Source organism: Vespa mandarinia, chromosome 5, assembly GCF_050613455.1.
Source record: "Vespa mandarinia isolate Hongniang chromosome 5, ASM5061345v1, whole genome shotgun sequence".
Taxonomy (NCBI): Eukaryota; Metazoa; Arthropoda; class Insecta; order Hymenoptera; family Vespidae; genus Vespa; species Vespa mandarinia.
Window position 1 is genome coordinate 9,815,001 of NC_140814.1, and position 26,573 is coordinate 9,841,573.

The 26,573-nt window shown below is 36.7% G+C and overlaps 1 protein-coding gene across 11 annotated transcripts; it reads right to left on the reverse strand.

The window, feature by feature from the left end:
- Positions 1-668: 668 nt before the first annotated feature.
- OtopLa (proton channel otopetrin-like a) lies at positions 669-25,980 on the reverse strand. Of its 11 annotated transcripts, none has more exons than XM_035881575.2 (10): positions 19,069-19,219; positions 15,332-15,573; positions 15,081-15,223; positions 5,306-5,627; positions 4,291-4,399; positions 4,002-4,162; positions 3,718-3,874; positions 3,120-3,637; positions 2,704-3,031; positions 669-2,492 (listed from the first exon to the last, which is right to left on the reverse strand). In XM_035881575.2, exons 1-10 carry the CDS (start codon positions 19,202-19,204, stop codon positions 1,798-1,800), a joined length of 2,811 nt encoding a protein of 936 aa, XP_035737468.2. In that variant the 5' UTR covers positions 19,205-19,219; the 3' UTR covers positions 669-1,797. The 11 variants fall into 11 exon arrangements, with proteins under 11 accessions (XP_035737468.2, XP_035737476.1, XP_085513347.1 ...); XM_035881580.2 differs by lacking the exon at positions 19,069-19,219 and adding an exon at positions 25,786-25,980 and having other exon boundaries at positions 670-2,492; XM_035881579.2 differs by lacking the exon at positions 19,069-19,219 and adding an exon at positions 23,415-23,546 and having other exon boundaries at positions 670-2,492.
- Between the last annotated feature and the right edge of the window lie 593 nt (positions 25,981-26,573).

Below are 26,573 nucleotides of genomic sequence, written 5' to 3' on the forward strand. Positions count from 1 at the left end.
TTATCGAAAAAAAAAAAAAGAAAAAGAAAAGAAAAAAAAATAAACAAAAATAAATACATAAATAAATAAATAAATAAATAAATAAAGAAGAACGCATCGTTGCCTTTGGCAATAAGTAAAGAATGTCCCATTCGGTAAATACAATTTTCGTCAAATTGAAAATATCAATATTTTGCGCGATCGTATTATTTCAATATATATTTTATTTTCCCCTTTTTGTCTATTTTCTCTTTGGATGATTCATTTTCTTTTATCTTTTTTTTTTGTTCTTTCTTTTTAAATAATTCAACATTAATTACCCTTTTCCTGCATCGAGTATGTCTATCTCTCTCCCTACCCCTATCCCCTCGCCATCAGCTACACGTAACAAACTTCGCTTAATGAAATTTTTTTTTTCATTTCTCGCAAAGTCGAAAGAGCAGCGTCCGCTACGAACACTTACAAAAGATTAATTTTGTAAAAAATTTATAATTACGTACGCCTCTGAAGAGGAAATACTATAAATAAATATATATATTTTTAAATATACATATATATATATATATTTTATATATATATATATATATATATATATATATATAAAGAAAATATAAAGTAAAAAACAAGGTCGTTTTCATATCACAGAACGGCTTCGATTTCGACTTGATAATACGAACGATATTATAAATCGCGAGATTAAAAATGATATATATATATGTATATATATTTATTTATTTATTTATCATATTTAATATATCTCGATGCACGATGGGTTTGGATTGGTGGTATAGTAGCGGTAGTGGTAATGGTGTTGGTATCAGTGGCGTTGGTGGAGAATGACGAAGATACATATATAATATAATATAATATAATATAATATAATATATATATATATATATAAATATATATATATATAAAAGTAGAAAATTTGGCGGCAGTATATAGAAATCGTTAAAAGTGAAAAACGCGATGAACAGGGAATTATTATTTTTGTTTTCTTTTTGTTGTTGTTATTATTATTGTTGTTGTTGTTGTTGTTGTTGTTGTTGTCTCCACATCATCTCGGCATTCCAACGTGATCTTGATCCTATTCGTTTGCCTTTGCTCTTCTTTTCCTTTCTTTCTTTTTTTTTTCTTCTTTTTTTTTTTAAAGAAAAAAAAAGACGCTTTAATCTTGCCATACCTCCTTCCATCTTCCTCCTCATCTATCTTCTTTTCCCGTTTAATATGTGTGTTTCCTTTCAAATCGTCTTCGAAACAAGCGTTTTAACATTCGTTGTCACTTGTTCGATCGAGGAAGCTTCCATTGACGAGCTACGCTCAAAATAACGGAGAGTACAAAGAAGTAATAGACGAAAAAGAAGAGAAAATTAAGAGTTCCTATCGGAACGATCCTTAATCCGAGTCACAAATGAGATACAAGTGAGGATTTCTTCTCGCTAACTTTTTCTTTAACAACTTCAGAAGAAGTTTCGATCGAAGGATAATCTGAATATTTTTGCTTCGAAAGAGAGAGGTAAAAAAAAAGAGAAAAAAATAAAGAAGGAAAATCGTTCGAATTGTCTCTCTCTCTCTCTCTCTCTCTCTTCCTCTATCTCTCTGTCTCTGTTTTTTTACCAGTTCCATTCTAGATATTCTCTCTCTTTCTCTCTCTCTCTCTCTCTCTGTCTCTTTATCAATTTCTTTCTAAATATTCTCTCTCTGTCTGTCTGTCTCTCTGTCAATCTCTCTCTTTCACTTTATCTCTCTCTCTCACCTTCTTCTTTCTCTAGCTGACAATATAATGACACATTGAGAAACGTTTTATTTCTCAGTTATTTACTCGAGACGTGCCTTGTAGCTTGTCTTCCAGATTTCAGCGAGCGTTACGGCGCTATGGAACCTGTGAAATATGCAGAGAGGTAATGTAACTCTCTGAACGATAGCCCAAGCGAGGAATCCATAAAAGTCAAGTTGTACGGGATTAGCGATGACCTTTTGCATCTCAAAGGTATAAATGACCCACATGGTTACGTTGCAAATGAGAAGGAAGGTGACCACTTGACGTCCTGGCTTGCTGCGATCGTGTTCGGGTAGGTGTACCCGCCTACGTGAGACATCGGCGATGAATAACATCTGAAGGACAACCTGGGCTACCGAGAGAAGGCCAGTAACCATCACCAAAAGATTTGGTTCGTGGGTAAATGCCGCCAAGGAACCAGCGATCACACTGAAAACGGCATAAACGAAGAGTCCAAAAGCCGAGACACGTAAAAGTATGTCATTCAAATCGCTCTGTTCTTCGGCCTTGAACTTGAGACTTTGGACACGTATGAAACCGACGATAATAGCGACGATCGATAGAGCCATCAAAACGCAGTGGGAAACGTCAGCCAGATAAATCGCCAAAAGTCCAAGCTCGGAGTGATGTATCAGGACGAAGAAGAGTATCAGACAGATCAACGAACCAACCAGTAGCAGCAGACCAAAGAATAGACCCTTGCTTGCCCCGACGCAGTCCACTCTGGCGTGTCCTGTATATTTGTGTTTGGTTTTTGTTTTTGGTATTTTGTCTGGTTTTGTTTTATTTATTTTTACTTTTATTTTTTCTTCATTTTTTAAAGCATACTCAATAGAGATACGTCGATCTCGTTATTATGAGCTCGACAATCTCCTTTTGGCGAGAAATAGAAGTGAAGTAGAAGTAGAAGAAAAGAGCGCTTGGAATAAATTATAATCGATTACCTGCATGTGCCAGGGCTACTGCCCTTCTCGAAAGCATGACTTCCAGACGACGCTCGAGATCGGCTTCCGCTTGATGAGGCCAACGTGGGTGTCTACCGATGTGTTTCCACATGACGTATATCACAGCGGCACCGATCAGGCTATACTCGATAATGAAGGGGAACAAATAGGGTGCTGCATCTTGGACGATAGTACCCATGATGTTGACGCGACCACATGAGTTTGTTATCATGCCATCCTCCGTCAAAGCTTCCGCATAAAAGCCAAGATTCTGGCTCCAGTAATCGCTTGTGTTCGTCGTATTGCTAACATAAAATACTTCGTGTACCTGAACGAAATGAAATGGGAAATCTTTCACATTTGAACACTACGAATATAATGTAATGTAATTTTTTATAATAATTTATTATAATGACCTGATCTTTGGTGTCAGCCTGAAATGAATCAAAGATATCACCGAAAGCATTCGACAAAATGGAAGCTGGTGTAGTCGTTGTTGTTGTAGTAGTGGTCGTAGTCGTCGGTGTAGTAGTGGATGGCGTTGTACTCGGTGTAATCGTTCTTTCGGTGGTGGTACTTCTCGTAGTCAAAGTAGTCAACAAAGTGGATAACGTAGTAGCGGCTGTAGTCGTCAAATTGGGCAAAAACGTTGTCGTTGTGGTCGTGGTAGTTGTAGTACTCTGTGTCGCAGATGGTGAGGTCATGAAGGCCGTAGAAGCTGCCGTAGATAAAGTAGTCGCTACTCTTGGGATTGCTTTGACAGTGGTTCTCATCGCTCGTGTAAGAGATTCTGCTGTTGTCGGTATCAAGGTCGAAGCTACCGACGTTGTTTTGACAATCGAATGCAACGGCGTGTCCCGTAACTGGGCCATGTCTCTAGGTTCTGTACCTAAGATTGCTCCAGCGTTTCTCAACGAATGTTGTTTTATACTCTCTATGCATAATACAATACGATACGTTTAGAATTAGACGTATTCATATTTCAATGTCTTGAAAGATTTACATAAATGTTACCTAAAATTCCGGCCTCCTCTTGTCCTAATCGTTGATGATACTGGGTGATTTCTTTGAGACTCTCAAGTACCAATGTTCTTATCCAAACGCAAAGATTCGTAGCGACGACGTGCATCAAACCAAATCGTGCAATTACTTTGAATCGATGAATGTTTAACTGGATTAAAAAAAAAAAAAAAAAAAAAAAAAGAGGAAAAAAGAGAGAAAGAAAAAACAGGAATGAAAACACATCGTAATTAAAATATCTAATATATACGTAACTCTCAATATTTATCCTTACTTACCCTGGAATTCATAAAGATGAAGTACATTTGCATGAACGTGAAGATCATTTGAAGAACAGGATTGACACCCTGAAGTATTTGATAACAGGGTGAAGTCGGTGGTACCTCAAAAAATGCTCCGAATTCCAATCCATTGTAGATCATTGTACCCAAACCAAATGCTAACGTTCAATAAGAAAATGGTAAAGAAAATTAATACTTGAAAATCTAATAATTGATAAGAGTATAATCTCCATTTTTTCTATATTTTTTTTTCCTTTTTTATTTTTTTTTTTTTTTTTTTCTTTACCTATGGCACCGATTCGAAGGAAAAAACTTCCGTGACTGTGATCGTTCTGAGAAGTTTTTCGTTTTCGCAATGCGCGCGTTGCAACACCAGCTTCCACGTCTGCAGCATCCTGCAGATAAAATTTCTCAAGTCAGAATGCTATTCTTTCAGAGAATGACTGAAAGGATTTACATTGTTGGAAGATCGATATGAGGAAAGAAAAAGAAAAACAAAAGAGAGAGAGAGAGAGAGAGAGAGAGAGAGAGAGAGAGAGAGAGAAAGGAGAATACGACAGAGGGAAAAAAGAAAAAAAAAATATATATATATATACATACATATGTATATACATAAAACGTAAAAGAAAGATAGACAAACGAGTTTCTCTTTGGCACGAGTGCAATTCAATTACACCGATCTCGATAACTTCCATCGCACGTTTTCGATCCCGAAAAACTTTCCATCGCACGTTTCCATTCTGATATCATTCGTTTAAATTACAATCAAAGAAATTACTTTGAAAAAAATGTTAGAAATATGGATGCCTTTTGAAATGCGATCAAACGTATTTAAAAACATAACATATATGAGTAAGTAACTAAGTACTTATGTAGGATCGGTTGTTCGGTAAAAGAAAATGGAACGACTAGTGCTAAAAATATAAAAAAAAATCTCCTCACTAGACGTTTCGCATTAACAAAAGAGTTAAAAGAGTTTATGAATATTAAATACGGTAGGCTCTTAGCAAAAGGGAAGAGAAGAAAAAGAAAAGAAAAGAAAAGAAAAGAAAAGAAAAGAAAAGGAAAGAAAGAAAAAAGAGAAAAAAGAACGGTCTCTTCTCAATGTACGTACGAAGATAAATAGGCAAGCTCGTTAAAAGGAGTCTTGGTCTCTCTCTCTCTCTCTCTCTCTCTCTTTCTCTTTCAATCTCTGTATCTTTCTATTCCTCATGAGAGACAAAATCGCGTGTAATTAATTCGATAGCAGCCGCGAGTCTTTTCGACTTTAATTATAAACTTCAATTAAAAGATAAATTAACCTGAAAATCCTTCTTATTCTTTGCAGCTTTTTGATCTTTATCCTTCTTGTCCTTCTTATCCTTCTGCTCCTTTGGCGGTTTAGGTGGCCTCGGTGGTGGTGGCGGTGTATCACTGCCGCGCGCACAGCAGGCGCTCTCTTGAAGTAGGAAGCAGAATACGTAGAGAAGGAAGAGTATGCTCGCACCATAGAGATACGTGAAAAATCCTTCATAATAGTAGAGCGGCAATTTGTGCGTTACAACTTCGCTTATAACATAAGCGATGCACACCACGACCAGTAACTTCGCATAAATGAAGCTCATGATGATGAAGAGCGACGTTCTGAAGCACGAAAAAGCGTTAATTAGAAAAATAGAGAAAGAGAAAGAGAGAGAGAGAGGGAGAGAAATAGAAATAGAAATACAAAGAGAGAGAGAGAGAGAGAGAGAGAGAGAAAGAAATAGTGAAGTAAATGTTCCAAGAGATAGTTATATAGGTACACGAACTCTCAGAGGAGAAAAAAAAAAGAAGAAAAAAAAAATAGAATCTCAGCGTCTGTTATATGCTTCTCTGAACGAATACCGCACCTAATGTATAAAATTAGATTTTTCTAAATAAAGTAAGGAACATCCCTTATTGCGTATAACAGTGTTTACAAGCTGATATAATGATATTATATAATGTTTCGTTAATCTCTCGGGTTAAATCACTTTACCGTTTTTTCTTCATAATCTGCACTCTACTGTTCACTGCCTCCATCGAACTTGTACCATTAGCCATATTGTTTTCAACCAGTGGAACGATTTCGACCTCCATGATAACGATCGATTTGAATATTTTTGTGTTTTGTTTTTCTCTTACTTTTTTTCCACCCTTTTTCCTCACGTATTAAGACGACACTTCACCGTTCTTCCTTTTTTCCTTCTTCTTCTTTTTCTTTTATCTTTCTTTTCACCGTTAAAAAAAATGACTTCCTCGTCGTATCGTAGGACCCTTATTATAAGTGTATAATTAAAAATGATGGATGGATAATCCTCTCTTCTTTCTTTTTCTTTCTTCTTCTTCTATCTTGTTCTTCCTCCTCTTCTTCTTCTTCTTTTTTCTCCTCTCGCGAAAATCCCTCTTTGTTCTTCCTTTTCTAATCCGTTTATCGATATAATCGACGAAAGTACAATTGCAACGAACTTTCGACGCGTCTACTTAAGGCCGCAAAGTCTCGGCGTCGTATGGTGTGCATCTTCGACCAGAGAAGGGCTTAACCACCCTTTGTCCCCGTGGCATTTCAGGGGTTGAGGCGTAGACCTTATTGTGTTCCGCACGAGCTCGTACACTCGACACAGACACTTTTTACTTGATGGCTATCACAATAGATAGAGAAGGAAGAGAGACGCCGTTCAAAGTGCAGCCACGTCACGTATTAATAAAAGCATAAACCTTTACGATGTTCTTTGGTTTTTTTCTCTATTTTTTCCTTCGTTTTGTTTTTATATTAAAAATATAATACGTATTTCGATAGCTCTTAACATCTCATTCATTATTAATAATATTTTGTTGAAGAAAATATCCGATCTATTAAAAGTTTCTCCGTTTCGTTTTTTTTCTCTTTTGTTTTTTTTCTTTTCTTTTTTTTTTTTTTTATTGACGAAAATATCTCTTTTTATTTACATCCGTGTAACGAGTTTTCTTTTACCTTCGTCACTATAATATATATATATATATATATATATATATATATATATGCAAAGAAACGATAATGGCCATTTCTTTTTGTATTTGTCTTAAAGAGGAAAAAAGAAAACAAAAGAAAACGACAAAAAAAAAAAGAAAAAAAAAGAAAAAAAGAAGAAAAAAAAACTGTTGATAGCTCGATGAGCAACAATAGCAGGAACAGTAACAGCAATAGTAATAGTAGTAATAGTAGTAGCAGCAAGAGCAGTAGCAACAGCAACAGCAGCAGCAACAGCACACAGTCTTTTTTCCACTCGTGAACGAGGAAAACGCTAGGAAGTGGAAACAGTGGTGTATAGCACGGACTCGGAGTGGTCCAGGCTGCCGGTCGATATTTCGAAGTACCTACTTTCAGCTCCTGGTTCTCCTCTCTCTTTCTCTCTCTCTCTCTCTCTCTCTCTCTCTCCCTCTCCGGTCCTCTCGACTCACCCTAGCCACATATCTTTGTCCCTCACAAAATTTCTACCCTTCGATCGTCGTTTTCTACCCCTTTCTCTCTCTCTCTCTCTCTCTCTCTCTCTCTTTTTCAATTCTTTGAATATCAACGACCTCCGCGCTATTTCTCGTCTTTTTTCTCTCAACAACTTTTTGTGAGTAATTTTAATCCGAAAGAATTATCCAAAGTGAAATTCGATTCTCTTCTCTTTTTCTTTCTTCTTTTTCTTGTTTTCCATTTTTTTCTTCTCCTCTTTTCCTTTTACTTCCTTCCTTCCTTTTTTTGTTTATTTTTGTTTGTTTGTTTTTTTTTTTTTTAATAACACACAATTTTAATTAATAATACGCTTGCAAACAAAGCTCTTAGAACGATAAAATATAACGGCTAACTTATTATAGGTTGGTTAGATTTTATACGAAACGATGAGAGTCGTGTCTCTGAACCGACGAAGGCAACAAACAACTCTCGTCGTTTCGTTGCACGCGTCTAGACTGTCGGAGAAGCTAAGACTCGTAGAACCACCGTTAATGCAATTGCGAATACGAGAGTAATTCGAGAAGCCGTTCCTACGCCGCAGAAAGCGTACATGCTTAACACGAGTGTCACGCTCTATGTGTTACCGATCTACATATGTGACGAGATAAAATACTTTCGGATTCTCAGTTAAATAAAGAAAGAGAAAGAAAGAGGAGGGCGGAGAGAGAGAGAGAGAGAGAGAGAAAGAGAAAATAGCGTTGCTTCATTTTCCTTACATCCTACCGAAGAAACCCGACTCGCTGGAATTTCAAACGAATTCTCTCTACGAAGTACAGTCGCTGAAAAAAGTAAAAAAAAGAAAGAGAAAGAGAGAGAGAGAGAGAGAGAAAATCTACGTCTCCATTTACGTCCGATGCACAAAATTTACGATAATACACAAGAGAAAACCCATCTTCGAATGTTTCATTTTAATTTCAATTTTTGTTTTTATCTTTATTTTTACTTTTTACAATTTTATTTTTTATATTCTGAAATTAGATAAGGTTACAGTATATTCTCTCTCTCTCTCTCTATCTCTTTTTCTATCCTCCTTTGTCACGCTCGGTCGGTTGTTTCCCTCGAGGTAGGGTGGTTCCTTCTACGTGCACGAGAGTATACACCTTCTCGGTTACGTATAAAAGTATGCGTTAGTCGACGTTCTCCGTTATGTTGTATATAAGTTGTAAGTACGTGCACGTACGCGCAACTATGTATATGTATATAAGTACCTACATAGGTACTTACATACATTCCGTACGACGAGCTAACGAAGTATGTACCTACCAACGTCATAAATAGAAACGCTGAATAAAACCAAGAAGATTCTTCTTTCCTCCCACCCCCGTCCCTCGACCATCAACCACCATACGTTTTCAGAAGCTTTCTTAAGATCCATTTTGTACGTCACATTTTCTCAAAGAAACGCTGAGGTATTCCAATTATTTTGTATTCTACTATTTGTACTTCTCTCTCTCTCTCTCTTTCTTTCTATCTCTATCTATTTATCTATCTACCTCTCTCTCTCTCTCTCTCTCTCTCTCTCTGTCTCTCTATCTGTTTATCTACCTCTCTCTCTCTATCTCTCTCTCTCTTTCTCCATGAAATAATACAACTAAACTTATAGTAAATATTTACTATAGTAAATTAGTATAGTAACTTAATCGTTTTTACAATTGCTCGTACGATTGGAAAAAAAAGAAATGAAAAACAAAGTGATTTTTAATGCTTTCAAGAAAGATCTAAACGCATAGTTTTTCTGGTCTAATCGACGTTTTATCTGTGCGTAACCTACCCTCTCCAATTCCCTCTCTCTACATGTCTTCCTCCTTCTCCTACTTCTCCTCCTCCTCCTCCTCCTCCTCCTCCTCATCCTCATCCTCATCCTACTACTTCCCTTTGTCATCATTCTTCACGAGATATTTCTTACTTTTTCGCTGGCGTAGATCGTACATTCTTCAGCTCCATTTCTTTATTCGCCGCGTTGTTCTTCTCTGCGTTGTCCTGCGCGTTAGGCGGCGAATTTTGCGGATTTAAAGGCCTCGTGACCGGAAGAGTTGCCGTGTTGTCACCCGCGGCTGCCGCCTCAACTTCCACGGTGGCGACTTTACAATCTCCGCCACCGTCCATCGTGCAAATTGCCTTCTTTATCTATTTTGCGCGTATCGTAAATGATTTTTAAAAGAGAGATTCTTTTTTAAGTCCGTTCGTTTCGTTGTTCTTTTATAAATGGAAATAAGAAGAAGCAATGAAATTGATCTACCCGATTTATATATACATATATATGTATATAATATATGTATATAATATATACATATATATATATATATATAGGAAAAGAAAGCAGGATGAGAGAGAGAAAAGAAAAAAAGAGGAACGAGTAAGTTGATATCGAACGATTGAGAATGATTAGACCGCCATTTTGGTGAACGTCACGACGTTTGAAGATATCTAAATACGAAAGAAAATATAGTATTTCATATAAATCCTATGAAAATATTTTACCGTTTCGTATGGGATGAAAATGAATGAAAGAAAGAAAGAGAGAAAGAAATGAAAAAAAAAAAGATAAAAAAATTAAAAAAAAGAAAACGAAAGAAAGTATTGACAAACTTTATTAAAGAATATATTTCAAGTTAGAGAAAAGATTGCGAGTGTCATTTAAAGGAGAAGAAAGAGTTGGTGGGGTAGAGAGTGTAAGTAAGGACAAAGAAAATAAATAATTTGCGATGTACCAAGGAAATTACGCGTAGTAGGCGAGACGGCGAGAGTCCGTACGAGAGTCTGAAAGGTAGGAGAGATACTCCCGAGCGAACCCTTTCGCGCAAACAGAGACTCGGTCTCTATCGGAGGAGGGTGAATAGAAAGAGGGATTTGTAGGTAGCCTAGAAGCCAACGAATCTGTCTTCTCTTCGACCACCGACGATGTGGATGGTTAAACGAACGAGCGGGTTGGGGACAAAAAAAAATTGAGAGAGAGAGAGAGAGAGAGAAGAAAAAAAGATGAAAAGAGAGAGAATGAGAAAGAGAGAAAAAATAAGCGAGCGAGCGAGAGAGAGAGAGAGAGAGAGAGAGAGAGAGAGAAAGAGAGAGAAGAAGATCGGTAAACGAAAGAGAAAGGACTATCACGAAAGTGTCTCTCTGATCCCGCGCACTTGGTCGAACGAGCTAATGGAAAATCCCGTGCGCACGACCGAACCTCTCTCAACAACCTGGAAGGATCAAGCACACTCTCTCGCTCGAATGATCGACGACGGCGGCGACGGCGGCGACGGCAACGATGGCAACGACGACGATGATAATGATGACGACGACGACGAGAACACACATCTAATACACATTCTCTCTCTCTCTCTCTCTCTCTCTCTCTCTCTCTCTCTCTCTCTTTCTTTGTCTCTTTTCCTATCTTTCTCGGGTACTCATGTCGAGAACGAACAAACGAACGGACATACGAACGACGTTCAACGAAGAAGGCTCACCTGCTGGAGGTGGTTAGTTGAAGGTACTCGCGGTGACTGCACCCAGGCTTCGGCGGAGGAAAAGGGTGTGAAGCGTAGAGACGGAGAAGGGATAGACCACGCAAGGGGACACAGAATTGGAAGCAGAGAGAGAGAGAGAGAAAGAGAATGAGAGAGAGAGAGAGAGAGGATATATATGGAAGGGATGAAAATAGAGAGAGAGAGAGAGAGAATGCTAGGAGAGAGTGAGAGAAATAGGGATAAAGTCAAGCGAATGCGCGAGGATAGAACGACGAAGAAAGAGAGAGAGAGAGAGAGAGAGAGAGAGTAAGAGTGAGCGAGCGAGCGAACGAGTGAGACAGACTCTATGTTATCAGAACACGATGAAATGGGGGTAGAATCACGATCGCCGCCCCCAGCATCCCGGAGACTGAGGCTAGCCGGGAGGTCTCTTCCCGGGCAGACTTGAGCTTCTTGCACAAGCGCACTGGCTACGAGAGAGCTTTCGTTCTATATAGATAGTTAGAGAATGAGAGAAAAAGAGAGAGAGAGAGAGGGAGAGAGAGAGAGAGAAAGAACCGAGTACAACGACGACGACGACATCCACCGCCCTCACCCCTTACCTGTACGGATCGTGTTGGACTCCATCGAGAAATCCACCAACCTCCCTCTTTATCATTTTCTCTCTTTCTCCCTCTCTCTTTCTTTTTTTCCTCTCCCGTTTTCATTCTCTATCTTTCTTTCCCTCACTCTTTCTTCAATCTACGCTCGTAATATATCCGGACGTAGGAACACCGCGCTCTTTGTCCCAATGAATGTCGGCATTGAGATTTCAACGACATCGTACATTTTACCAACCTCCCTTTCCCACCTTAGTCACCTTCACCTCCCTCCTACTTTTTCTCCCTTCTACGCATTCAACCCCAATGCGTTGCGTCTATACAATACGGCCTACTAACGCAAATATTTGAAAAAAGATATATATATTAGATGGACGATAAGTATGTTCCTTCATTCATTCGTACGACTCCTTTCTTTCGAACGAGTTACGCGCGTATTTTTCAAGAATTCATGATTGATGTTCAATCATCATGATCTTTCAATTTCTGGAGTCAAGTTATATCATCGATCATACGAAACGATTTTTCGACGATGACACGATATCGACGATTTCTAAGAATAAGAAAGAAATTCGAATTCGGATCTTGTATCCAACCCTTCTGTTCCTACGTCGATCTCTAGGAAATTTTTCTATGGCACTCATGTTCAATTATCTGATTAAATTAGAATTTTGGAAGAAAAATGTTAAAGAGAAAAATGATCGAAATTCGTCAGATTTCCAGCTTTATTTTTCTTTAATGAGTTTTCTCGTATGAGATTCCTTGAAAAACTCGGATAATTCAGCAATATTCAGTCTATTCCAGTAATCGTTACCCTCTTTCCCACTACGAGAAAATCTCTCTCTCTCTCTCTCTTTCTCACGAAATGGTTTAGAGAGGGTGCTGCCGTTAGTAGGAACCAGGATGAGGCGGTGGATTCGAGTAGAGTGACTAGGTGGGGAGTGGGCGTTAAGAGGTAAAGGGGGGTAACCGCTCCATGCTTCTGCGACCCACTGACCCGCTCGATAACGCTGCCACCGAGGTGACTGACCTTACTCTCGTACAAAATTCTTATCGTTTGCGAGGAGTAAGCTTGCGAACTCAAAGCTCGACCCGATTCCATTTGCGATCGTTTCATCATCATCGGATATCCCATATCGACGATATTTGATATCGTTAGGGACCCTAACATCGATTTAACAAGATTCCTTTTATCCTGCGGCCATACTCTCAATACTTTTTCTCTCTAATCCAATATTCTTCTTTTTCCAATACCAAGCATCACCTTTAAAAGAGAGAAATAGAAAGAGAGAGAGAGAGAGAGAAAGAGAGAGATAAAGAGAGATAAAAATAATATCAATTCGAGATTTTAAGTAGTCTTGTTATCGAAAATCAAAGACAAATTAATTATCTTTCAACGTAGATTTTAGATTTTCTATATTCGCAAACAAATTAATTATCTTTCAACGTAGATTTTAGATTTTCTATATCGCAAACAACGATGGATATATATATATATATTTTTTACAGCTCGATCATGAGTAATTACAAGGTAACAGATCTGCAATCGTATTCCCTTAGTGATAATCTAGTTTGTGGAGTGTAAACTAGTATAGTACCGTGTATATAGAATTTTTCTATCCGTTGTAATATCGCGTTTCAAGGATTACGAAAGAGAGAGAGAGAGAGAGAGAGAGAGAGAGAGAGAGAGAGAGAGAGAGATAACGCTCACGCACTACGAGTATTGATTTCGACTGTCGCTCGCAGTGCTGCCACGATTCCGCGTCTTTAGAACTAAGCTCCCGGACCCATCGGGGAGAGGTCATAGAAAAAAAGAAAAAAAAAAAAAAGAAAAAGAAAAAGAAAAAGAAAAAACATACAAAATAAAAAAAAAAAATGGACACGTTTTTCTCTTTTCCTCGTTTAATTATTCTTTCTTTCTTTCCTTTTTCTTTTTTTTTTTTTCTTTTTCTTTTCTTCCCTCCGCACTCGAAACACTGTCCTACCTTTTAGAGCAAAACCATTTCAATATCTACGTTGAATATCGCGCGAGAGCGAGAGGGCGAGAGAGAGAGAGAGAGATGAGATGCAATGTGATAAAAAAAAAAAAATAAAAACGCAGTACTTCTGTCTTTTTAACAAGTGTGAATCTTTCACTTCAATGTCCTTATAAAATTTCCTACATTTTGACACACATTCTCTCGCATTTTTAGCGGAAGTATTTAATGCGACGATCATATCATGGTCACGAAATCCACGACGAGCAATGTAATTGATTTTTATTGGAAAAACGTGAAACAAAAACTTTTCGTGAATTCCGTGAACAATAATCAACGATCAATATTTACTATTTGATAGAAACGAAAAAAAAAAAGAAAAAAATAAGAAAAATGATTCGACATAATTTTGACAAAATAACAAAGGAATAAATTATAATTGTATAAATATTGATCGGCTTATTTCATATAAATCAATTTATTAAGGTGAAGATCGAACGAGATCATAAATCCAAGTTGGCGATCGTCCTTGTGTGTATTATGATATATTCGATAAAACGACATTCGTACGAGTTTTACTATCGCGCGTGAAATCGTACTCTATTTATGTAATTCTAGATACGATAATATTTATAGGCAGTTGATTTTGTTCTATGATTAATGTATTATCGATATATACGATTCGATAAAAAATTATGAATTATATCGAAACCAACACTCATGTACATATTATATATACAATATAATATAAACAAATATATATATATATATGTATATATATATGGTATTATAAATAGATTCAACTAGTTCGCAAGAAAAGGATCACCCTTTACATAGCAAATTCGAGACTAGTCGTATGACTATAATTAGCGTGTTACTAAAACCGTAACGGGGGAAGGCTTTAACCTGTACCCTGAGATCGTAAAACGCACGACTGGCTTAAGGAAGTTTGACGGGCTATTTCGAGTTTATCCCTCTGGTATACCAGAAACTTATTCGTGATAACGAACGCACTTGAATTTCGATAGGTTTCCGTGTTAGCACGTGGCTAGAAAGGTTGTATATCTTTCTAATGCTTCATTTCAGTCAACTCGTTTATACTCTTATATCGTAAAAAGAAAAGAAAAGAAATGGAAAAAACATTTCTTTTTTCGTGTGTTTAACCTCATTCGCTCGTAGGATTTCCTTTCTCCATAAACATCTTATCTCATATAATTATATTCCGTAGTTTTGATCGTAGATATAAACGGACGTAGTTATATTTTAAAGAAACTCATATCGACGTATAAAAATCTGTAAAAAGAAATGAATTTCGTCGAAATATTTTTCGCAAAAGTGAAGAAAAAAAAAAAAAGCCAAAAAAAATAAAAAAGGAATGTGAATTTTCGAATTAATTAACATTCTCATATGCGACGTAATTTCTTCCCAGCATGATAGTTCGTTCTTGGTATAAATGGTGAAAAGCATACATACACGCGTGGACACACATACAAATATAAATACTTCGGCGAAGTTTGTATATAAGTACTTCGAATATTCGTAGAAACAGTAGTCATTTTACTCACTTAGCGTTCTTTGGCAACATGCCATTTGACGGTCCGGTGTGCGTTGGGGTGAGGCAAAGGGGTTGATTGTTCGCATTTTGTGGAACCAAGGGTTGCCTCGCGTGAGCCGGCGATGTATGAGATCCATAACCATCGGAATTAAGCTAAAATATTATATAGAAACGATCAGATACAATTTATTGTTATTTATCTTAATCGACGTTAATTAATATTCCTTGAAGATAATATTTAATTTAATATCAATTTATTACCTTAACGACGGTACCGATCAACGAGTCAGGAGGCATTTCCGGTGGATCTGGTATAACACCTGGATTCGTGTGTGCTGGATAATCGTTGTGAAGATTCGCCTCCTTAACGGGAGTACCTCCGTCGAGTCTTTCCATGTCTAAGCTATCTGTCGGTGTCGGTTGTGAGAGCAAACGCTCTTTCATCTCGTGGAGGTATGGACACCGTTGCATCTCTTCAGAGTCGTTAGTAGTCCTCTGACGATCTGAAATAATTCATTAATTAATTTCTTATATATAGAATTTATGAACTTACTTGGATGGATATATTAGGTCAATTATATTAGTTAAATTCGTATGCATTTATACCATTTAAAAATTTCGCCAAAATGCGCACGAACTTTTGGATACATATATCTAATAATAAATGTAAATAATATATATAATATATATATATATATTATATATATATGATGACGATTAGAAAGGATGTTCCTTCTTTCACATCGATTTATTTTTAACGACGTGTAAAAAGAAAAAGGAAAAAAAAAGAAAGCAAAAAAAAAAAAAGAAAAAGATGAATTTATCGTTCGATCGCCATTGATGTTGCTATAGAGCGAGAGTTAAAAAAAAAAGGAAAAAAAAAAAAGAGAAAAAAAAAGAAACTTTCCTTCGTGCATTCTCCGAAGCGGAGAAATTGCGATCGTAAGTGAAAGATCGAGCGGATTTCAACGATGCTCGATCACTTGTTTAATAAAGATAGATAGGACTATCTTCGTTCGATAGTTAAAACGATATACGATTCGAAATTGCGTCGATGATGGTTGCGACATATACGACACTTAAATTACTCCATGGCAACCCTGAGAGATTCTGTGAAAGACCTCAAAACTCGGCCAATGCGGTCGAGATTGTACTACGAACGATCCTAGATATATGTATATGTATATCTTGATATCAAGATACGCGAAATTCTCCTTTCGTTTTGTAAAGAATCTTAAAGTAAGGAAGGAGAAGGTGAAAAAGAGGAGGAAGAGGAGGAGGAGAAGGAGTAGAAAAGAGAGGTTGATCCTATCTTGTCGTTCCTATCAATTCGATTGACACTAAAGTATCTTTGTAATATGAAAGAATCGTTTACGTTCAGCAACAAGTATTCCTTTATCATTTATATATATATGTATATATATATATCTATATGTAAAATATTTTCTTCGTAAATAATAAAAGATGAAAATTAAACGAAGAAAAGTAAATACATTCTCCGACGACGAAATTATTTCTATTATTTGACAAGTTCATTATTTCGATAAAGAAAAAAATTACCAAAGATATTTTGTTTTTGTCTTACGTACTCGTCATAGTCACCGAGTCATCCATCACATTGTTTATAATATTTAACATAGAAGAGTATTTAATTAATTTTAAATCAAAAGTAATGGTCGCAAAATGTTCTTGAAAAATTGATTGCAAATTGAAAGTAATTATCGAAGAGAGAGAGAGAGAGAGAGAGAGAGAGAGAGAGAGAGAGAAAAAAGAACGTAAAAACTTTGTATATCGCGACGATGAAAATCTGTGCGATCGATCGGTACGAATACGGACGGGTGGGCGATTGATCGATCGATCGATCGACCGATCGATCTGATCGGGTTAGTCGATCGATCGAACGTAAACGAACGAAAGAATGTGTACGAACGTATGAACGAGCGGATCGGTAAAGACGAACGATCGAAAGGCGATCGGTTTGTTACTGGAGGCCGAAGGAAGAGACTCATCGCTGTCGACTCGTTCCATACTCTCTCCCCATACCGGTGATCACCAAACATGGCGCTACGATCAGCACGGCACGCTCTAACGCGCGTCACGTGCTCCATCCGTCCATCCTTCGCGTGCATTAACGTCGTCGTTTCGTCGTCATGTCATGTTCATTCAACTAACGAAGAAGATAACCATCACCATCACCACCATCACCACCATCACCACCTTCAACTCTTCTTCCTCCTCCTCCTCCTCCTTCCCTTCCTCACTCTTCCTCCATCTCTGCCTTCTTTCACCTTCCTTTTATTACTCTCCTTCTTCGCCATAACTTATCCTTCTTCTGTCTACTACGTGTTTTTTTGATCTTCCGGTCGGCCCCAGGCTACGGTGAAAAGAAACAACACGGAAGAGACGTCTACCAACGTTCTACCGTGAGAAAACTCGATCCCTCTTGGAAGTTATAATACTACCATAGACAAGATTGACACAACTGGGAAAGTTCGTTCTTTCAAATCCCTATTGGATTAAATCGATACCGGCTTACGATAATATTAAATGGAAAAGAAATTAAAAAGGAATAAATATGAAAATATAAAATATAAAAGGTAGAAAAATAAAAAGAAAGAAGGGAGGAAGAATAAGAAGGACAAGAAGGAGAACAACAATAACGATAGGAATGAATGAACAAGTAGGAATAAATAAAAAAGATATTATAGAATGATAGAGAGAGAGAGAGAGAGAGAGAGAGAGAGAGAGAGAGACAAAGAGAGATACAGAGACAGAGAGATAGAGAAAGAGAGAAAGAGAGTGAAAGAGAGAGAGAGAAAGAAAAAGAAAGATTAAGATAGAGAAAGAAAGAGAAGATAACCGACCTATCCGTAAGCTGTCGTTTTACCCACTGGAAGCTCACTGCAAGCTCTCGCGTGCAAGCTCCCTTCCTATATATTTAGAAATCCGCGCGTTCGTCGGCGACAACGGCTTTAATCACAAATCCACGTATGTACCAGACGAGGTGGATACTTCTCTCTCTCTCTCTCTCTCTCTCTCTCTCTCTTTTTCTCTGCTTTCGATGATTTCCCCTCTTTCTCTCTCTTTTCTTCTTCTTCTTTTTCTTCTACCATACCACCCCCTTACCACCTCATCCTATCCCTCTTCATCCACGTTCCTATTCACGTGTACGACACGTTCGTTCGTTTGTTCGCTCGCTCGCGCGCTCACGCGCACGCACGCACGAGACCACGATGGTGATGACGACGACGACGACGACGACGACGACGACGACGAGGGGAACCATGTTGGAGTCACACGTGTGAGCTCTCTCGACAAATTCGGATTATTTCTCCCTTTTCTTCTTCCTTCTCAATTCACCTCGATGTTCGTTCATTCGTTGGGCTCGTTTGTTCGATCGGAAGTGGAATCAGACTCTTTCTCTCTCTCTCTCTCTCTCTCTATCTCTTTCTGTTTCTGTCTGTTTGTCTGTCCGTCTTTCTCCCTTTTCTCTCTTCTGACGCTGACAATGCAAGTAGAGAGGAAAAGAGGAAAAACGAATCGATTAAAAGGGGACCACGCGCGCGATAATAGATTCGCATTTACCTAGACCATCATACGGCAAAGAGAGAACCGATAAAAGTTTAAATGAATGAAAAGAGAAATTCTATTGTCATTTCTTTACGATATTCTACCAATCTCATTCTCTCTCTTTCTCTCTCTCTCTCTCTCTCTCTCTCTCTCTCTCTTTCTCATTCTCTTTCATTAATCGATCAAATCGCGACGCAATACACCGATATAATTTCAGCTTAACAATGTTTCTCTTTCTCTATCTTTCTTTCATTTTAACGAATGAAACAAAGCTTCTTCTTCTTTTTTTTTTTTATCATCAATCTACTTTTATATTTTCACCGCGTAATATTTCTCCATTTCCTTTTCCTCCTCCTCCTCCTCCTCCTTCTTCTCCTCCTCCTCCTCCTCCTCCTCCTCCTCCTCGTCATTCTCTTCGGTCCACATACCTTCATAGTTTTTCCCGCGGAACGTAGAATCTCGTGTTATAATTTTCAGGGAAGGCCGCGAGCTCGAAAGTGTGCTAACTCTTGCGATCAATAACCTCGCCGGCAGACCATTTCGAACGGCTGAGCTTTCGAACATTATTTTTAAATAATTATGTCCACGTGTATAATTCACTCGAATGTATCGATTATATCGTTATTGATTAATTCTTTTTCTTCTTCTATTTCTTCTTTCTTTTTCTTCCTTTATAACAAAAATAATAATAATAATAATAATAATAATAATTATTATTATTATTATTATTACTATTATTCAAATTTAAAAATCAATTATTTCTCATTCTTATCGAATTTCTTCGTGTATTTTAAACGCGCAAATGACATTAGTATGCACTCGTTCGCGTAAGAAAGCACATAAGTAGATATGTAGATACTTGTGTACGTTAGCCACGACAAAAGGTTTCTCGGGATATCGTGCAGCGAGCTATTAGTTGTAACAAAGGACTCCTTCCTAATTAACCAGGAAGCGTTATGCTCGTACCGAATGTAGGTTACATTATGTCACCGGAGCAACACGTACCGGGTTAGAAAGCGCACGCGCGCACGCGACCGAACGAACGAACGAAAGACGAACAACACTTACAAGGACGTCGACGTTGTCCAACGAATATATATATATATATAAAGAAAGAGGGAGAGGGAGAGAGAGAACTTCTTTTCCACTATTTTCCACTAGCTATTCTCGTACAACGCCTACAACGAACAACGATAAGGTAGAACTCGAATATGCTGGTTAGGTAGCTTCGATCGTTGAAAGATCGATTGTTTATTTCTGTACCGAACAAACTAACAATCGATGAAATAGACTGAGAGAAAAAGAGAGGGAGAAAGAGAAAGAGAGAGAGAGAGAGAGAGAGAGAGGAAGAAAGGGAGATATATAAAACATGGAATAAACAAAAAAGAAAGATATTAATATAACATTAATTATCCGAATTTAAATGTATTTGAAAGATAAAATATCACAATGACAATAATTACAATATGATATTTCTATTTTTCTTTATTGTTTATCAAAAGCTCACCCCAGAGCGTATATCTCGAAGTATATCACTATCGTTCTAAATGAACGAAATCACATCACGCGACTCGCGCACAATTTACTCGATGATATTTCTAATCTCGTTGATATTTCGATGCGAACGATCGCTATTATCGAACGTTTAAAGATGCCAAGAGAGACAATCAAAAAGCTAAGAAGAAGAAGAAGAAGAAGAAATAGACAAAAAAGAAGAAGAAGAAGAAGAAGAAGGAGAAGAAGAAGAAGAAGAGATTAGAAAGAAAGATTAAAAGGAGAAGAAAAAGGAAAAGTAAGAGAAGGAGTAAAAGATGATGGTAGTAGAAAACCGGTAGAAAAGGTCATAGAAACGAGGTAACTAAAGGTTCGCGCGTAGTAGAATTATGAGAGTGTGGGGACGGGGTGAGTAAAACGTTCGCACTCACACACATATACACGTACAGCAGCAGACAAGTATACACATATACAGTGGACACGCACCCAAGAGAGTGAAAGAGTGGAAAAGAGTGAGAGAGAAAGAGAAAGAGAGAGAGAGAGAGAGAGAGAAAGATAGAGATAGAAAGATAGATAAATAGAGAGAAAGAGAGAAAGAGAGAGAGAAAGAGAGAGAGAGAGATTGAGAGTCGTAAGGGTGGTAAAGAGGTTAAAGCTTCTCCCTGGGATTGCACTTGGCGTCACAACAAACTGAAGTCGGAAGTGTGGCTATGGATCGATTCGATGTGCCGGTCGGGGACCTCGAAAAACGGCTACTCGGTTGCTCGAGGTGTGCTGCCGCGGCAGCCGGCACACGAAACACGGCCAGACTGCGTGGCGACCACCTGTGAGCGTCCCCAGCGGCGCCGGCGTCGCGACGGCCACCGTCGCGCCATCGACCGGCCATCGTACTATAGAGAGAGGGAGAGAGAGAGTGAGAGAGAGAGAGAGAGAGAGAGAGAGAGAGAGAGAAAGAGACGCATCGTAAATTCGAAAAAAAAGAAGAGGAAGAGAGACAAATTTTGCATGGCGATATTTCAATTGATAATTACGATTCGATGATTACCTCTATTTCTTGCTTTATCTTTCTATTCTTAGCTTTTTCTCGAGCTTTCATCTTTTTTCTCTTTTTGTTTTTTTGTCTTCTTTTTTTTTTTTTTATATTCTTTTATATGGACATTTTCTTTTTTTTTTCTTTTTTATTGTAAATGTCACTTAGAATTATATTCAGAGTTAATTCTTTACTTTTTCTTTTGTTTTTCTTTTTTTGTTTTAATTTTTAAGTATAAAAAAACATAACTCATTACGTAGGTATTCAAATGTTTACGTTCAATTAATTCTTTTTTTTTTTTATTGTAAATGTCACTTAGAATTATATTTAGAGTTAATTCTTTACTTTTTCTTTTGTTTTTCTTTTTTTGTTTCAATTTTTAAGTATTAATAATATAATAATACGTAGATATCTAAATGGTTAATTAATGTTTTTTTTAATTTTTAAATATAAAAAAACATAACTCATTACGTAGTTATTTAAATGTTTACGTTCAATTAATTCTTTTTTTTTTTATTGTAAATGTCACTTAGAATTATATTTAGAGTTAATTCTTTACTTTTTCTTTTGTTTTTCTTTTTTTTTGTTTTAATTTTTAAGTATTAATAATATAATAATACGTAGATATCTAAATGGTTAATTAATGTTTTTTTTAATTTTTAAATATAAAAAAACGTAACTCATTACGTAGTTATTTAAATGTTTACGTTCAATTAATTCTTTTTTTTTTTTTTTATTGTAAATGTCACTTAGAATTATATTTAGAGTTAATTCTTTACTTTTTCTTTTGTTTTTCTTTTTTTGTTTTAATTTTTAAGTATTAATAATATAATAATACGTAGATATCTAAATGGTTAATTAATGTTTTTTTTAATTTTTAAGTATAAAAAAAAATAACTCATTACGTAGGTATCCAAATATTTATGTTCAATTAATTCTTTTTTCCTTTTTTCTTTTAATTTTTAAGTATTACTTAGAAAACATAACTTCTACTATTTACATATCTAAAATAATTACGTCTAATTAATTACTCTTTTTATTATCGACGAGTATAACGAGTAAGTATTATTTAATATTACTTTTCGTTCTGTTGCAATGTAAAAAAAGAAAAGTAATTTAGTATGAATTCATTAGCGCGTGTTTTCAATTTATTATCGTTAACACGTAAAGCATACTTTAATTATTTTTATATTTAACTAATCGGAACAACGATTATCTACCTATCCTTTGAAAAGATATTATCTCGAAAGAGATGGAAAACTTTCTGTGGATTTTCGAAACGTTGGATGAAAAAAAAAAAGAAGAAAAAAGAAAAAAAAATAAAAGAAAGAAAAAGAAAATAGATCGTCATAGATGTGATATGAAATCAAACTAAAAGTAATGCAATAGAAGAGAACTTTGTTCTTTTGAATTTCTATGAAAGAAAGAAAGAAAGAAATAGAAACAAAAAGAAAGGAGGAAAGGAAGAAGAAGAAGAAGAAGAAGAAGAAGAAAAAAAAATACAGTAATGATTTTTCATTACAGGACAACGGCGTTAATACTTTCTGCGTTGCCAACAGAGAGGAAATGATCGGTCAACGAAGGACGTCGCTTGGTCCATTGTCCAGATTTACAATGAACGCTTACGTATTATCGCTCATGCTCCTCTTCCTACATACATATATATACGTATATATATATATATATATATATATATATATATATATATATATACATAAATGTATATATTGTGTGTATATTTAGAAGAAGAAGAAGAAGAAGAAGAAGATATATACACACAGTCTGAACAAAAAGTTAGAAATACAAATGAACGATATGCATAACTATCTAATGATGTTTCGTTGTACACTTGTACCTTTCGGTATCTTACCTCCATCGCGTTCGTCGAGGTAATTTTAATTTTTTTTTCACAAAGAACAAAAAACAAAAGAGAGAGAGATAGAGAGAGAGAGAGAGAGAGAGAAAGAGAGAGAGAGAGAGAGAGAGAGAGAGAAAAAAAGAGAGAGGAAAACAATGGCTACGATAAGTCGAAAGTAGTTCACTTTCACGGCGCACTTCACGTTCGATTTAATTAAATGTATACTTAACGATTAATTAAACACCGATTTTTAAAAACATCTGTGTCGATTCGTTTAATTAAATATCACAAAATGACGAAATGAAATGTATAAATAATATATTACGGATTAAAGAGAAAATTACGAGATACGACACGTACGACGATTCGCGCGCGAATAATCGTCTATGTACCTTGCGTGCGATGGTTATTCGCGACACCACTTTCCTGGGCACGTAATCCTTTCTCTTAACCATTCGCTTCTCGAATATCCGTAACTTGGCTTTCGTAAGAAGGTGTGACTAACAACACATTCACCGATCTTGATTCCATAACTCGTCTCCCCTCGTATATCTCATTCTTCTTATCGTTATCGTTCAACAGAATTTATATCTGATCTAATTGTTATCCGTGGAAAGGGTAGGAGAGGAGAGGGGAGGTGGGAGCGGCGGAAGAGAAATGTGACCTCGTGAAATTTTAAATTAAAAAAGTATATTAGTTTTGAGAAGAAGGAAGGATTTTTTTTTTTTCATTTTTGTTACGATTAAAATATTATTATTCTTAACTTTTCTTTTTTTCCTTCTCTTTTCCTTCTCTTTTCTCCCTCGTTCTATATTCTAACCCTATCGTTATTTTCTAGAACGTCTTTCACTCGAATAGAGACGTGAGCACGAACAAAGAAGAAGCGAAAGCGAACCAGTTCCGGCTTCCTAAGGGACTTCAAACACCGAATCTTTGTTCTTTGAAGTTCGGCGTTGTCGGTGCGTTCATCTTCACCATTGGGTTATGAGAAGAGATGTCAAAAGAGAATCTATAGATATATATATATATATGTGTGTGTGTGGGTGTATACTTGTATGCGTGAAGTAGAGAAAGAGAAAAAATAAAGAAAGAGAGAAGAAAGAAATGAAGAAAGAAAGAAGGCAAAATAAAACTATTTACGAGGTCGGACAAGCTTCCCTTTTTCTTCCCTCTTCATGGTCAACTTCCATTTCGGTTCAATGTCACGCTTTGGTGAATCCAGTTGGGACACTCTCTCTATATACAAGTGTGTGTGTGTGTGTGTGTATAGGTATATAAAAATGATCAGAACGCGAACTTTTATTTTTTTCGACCTTAATCTCATTTTTTAGGTCGCAACGCAAAATGTTATTGCGTGATAAGTTCAAGGTTTTTCTTTTTTTCTTTTTCTACAAAGAGTAAAAAATAAGATGGCTAATATTTCTTTATTAAATATCAATAAAGTTTCTATGTGACATTCGTAGGATCTAAATGTAATATAGTTAATTAATTCGAACGTTGAAACGTCGAAATTCTAAAATTTGAACAAACTTTCAGTCGACGAGAAATACATTTCTTCTCTCTCTCTCTCTCTCTCTCTCGCTCTCTCTTTCTTTCTCTCTTTCTTTCTCTCTTTCTCTAAAATGTTACATAGCGAGGTGATCGAACTTGCCATAATAATATTGCCTTATTATGGCCACTGACGATGCGTGTGACACATGCGACTAACTTGAAAATCGATAAGAAGGGTTGCATGGAAATCGTTTCCCGGGAAAGTCACTGACCACTAAACGTTACAAAATAATAATAATAATAATAATAATAGTAATAATAATAGTAATAATAAAAAGAAGAAAAAGAAGAAAGAAAAAATCCTGTGATCGATTTATTTATCTTATTTATACCAGATAAAGCTAAATTGATCGAGAGCCAAACCAAGAATTCTCCAATTGGCGACGATCGTTTTTTGATAAACGTACGAGATAAAATAGAAAAAGCGAGAGAGAGAGAGAGAGAGAGAGAGTGTAAAGAAGTAAAAAAGATAGATAGAAATACAGATAAAAAGAGCGAGAGAGAGAGAGAGAGAAGAAGAAAAAGAAAGAGAGAAAATAACTATCGTCTTTATCTTACCTTCGCGTATCATAAAAGAAAGAGAAATCTTTTTTAATCGATCGATTTCTAATACGTTGTAAGTAGTGCGCGTCATTTTATAGAAAGGCGGGAAAATTTATCGAGATATGTTAAAGAAGGATGACAACGACGGCGCGAAAATAAAAACGTGTTCTTCCCTAATCATGTTCTCTCTCTCTCTCTCTCTCTCTCTCTCTCTGTCTATCTTCCCCCCCCCTCTCTCTCTCTTTCTTTCTTTCTTTCTCTGTCTGACATGGGACTCGAGAAAAAAAGTGTTTAAACTGTTTCACTGTTTCAACGTTGAATAAGTACGCGAAAAAAAAATATGTTAAAACACGTGTACCCATGTTAAAAATCGACGAGATGTTGTACGCGTTCCTGAAGATAGTTAAAGAGAAAAATGAAAAAGAGGGGAGAAAAAAAAGGAAGAAAACAAAAACAAAAGTAAGAAAATGAAAGGAAGAAAACGCGGAATTGAGAAAACGTACACAAGACATGTGTGTATTACAATAATTAAAAAAGAAGAGAAAAAAGACGACGATAAATTTCACGAAACAAGAAAAAGAAAAGAAATGAAAAAGAAAAAAGAAAATAAATAAATCAGAACTATAATAAATAACAAAATGATAACAATAATATAATGTCGATACTCACGCGTCCATTAAACGATGCAGACGCTTGCCATGGGCAAGTCGACGGATGGTCTGGATGATGATGGATTCTTTCGAACGTTTCTGCTCAGGAAACAACCTCGAGATAAAAATAATTCCGCTTTTTCTCTCTCTCTCTCTCTCTCTCTCTCTTTTTGTCTCTGTCTGCTTTTCTTTCACTTTGCTCAAAAAAAAAGCAAGCCAATAAACAAGGAAGTAAGCAACGAAAGTGACTATCTATCTCCCTTTTCGTTTCTATTTCTCTCTCTCTCTCTCTCTCTCTCTTTCTCTCTCTCTCTTTCTTTCTTTTCCTCTTTCTCTCTCTCTCTCACTCTCTCTTTCAAGAGAGAGAACGCGATCCACGCGCGTTCCTAGAACACGCTCGTTTCCTTTATGCGTGGTATGTCGCGTCGTGGACGGATGTAAACAACAAGTAGTACGGAGCTTGCGCTCTTGCCCGGAAGCTTCGCCACGGAGCACACAGAGCTTTCTGTCTGTATAATGTTCTATAACGCGGCTGGCTACGTGCATAGTCGCTCCCTCAACTCCCCCTTTTTTCCATCCACCTCCCTTCCTTCGTACCATCTATCCATCTCTCTTTCTCTCTACCTTTCTCTCTCTCTCTCTCTCTCTCTCTCTCTCTCTCTTTCTATCTATTTCTTTCTTTTTCTCTCTTCCTATCCCTCTCGGTTTCTCTGTTTCTATCTCTCTTTCTCAAATACACGTACACACACTCTCTTATTCCATCGTAGACTCCCTCTCGCTCGTCCCTATACCCCTGGCAAGGCCTCA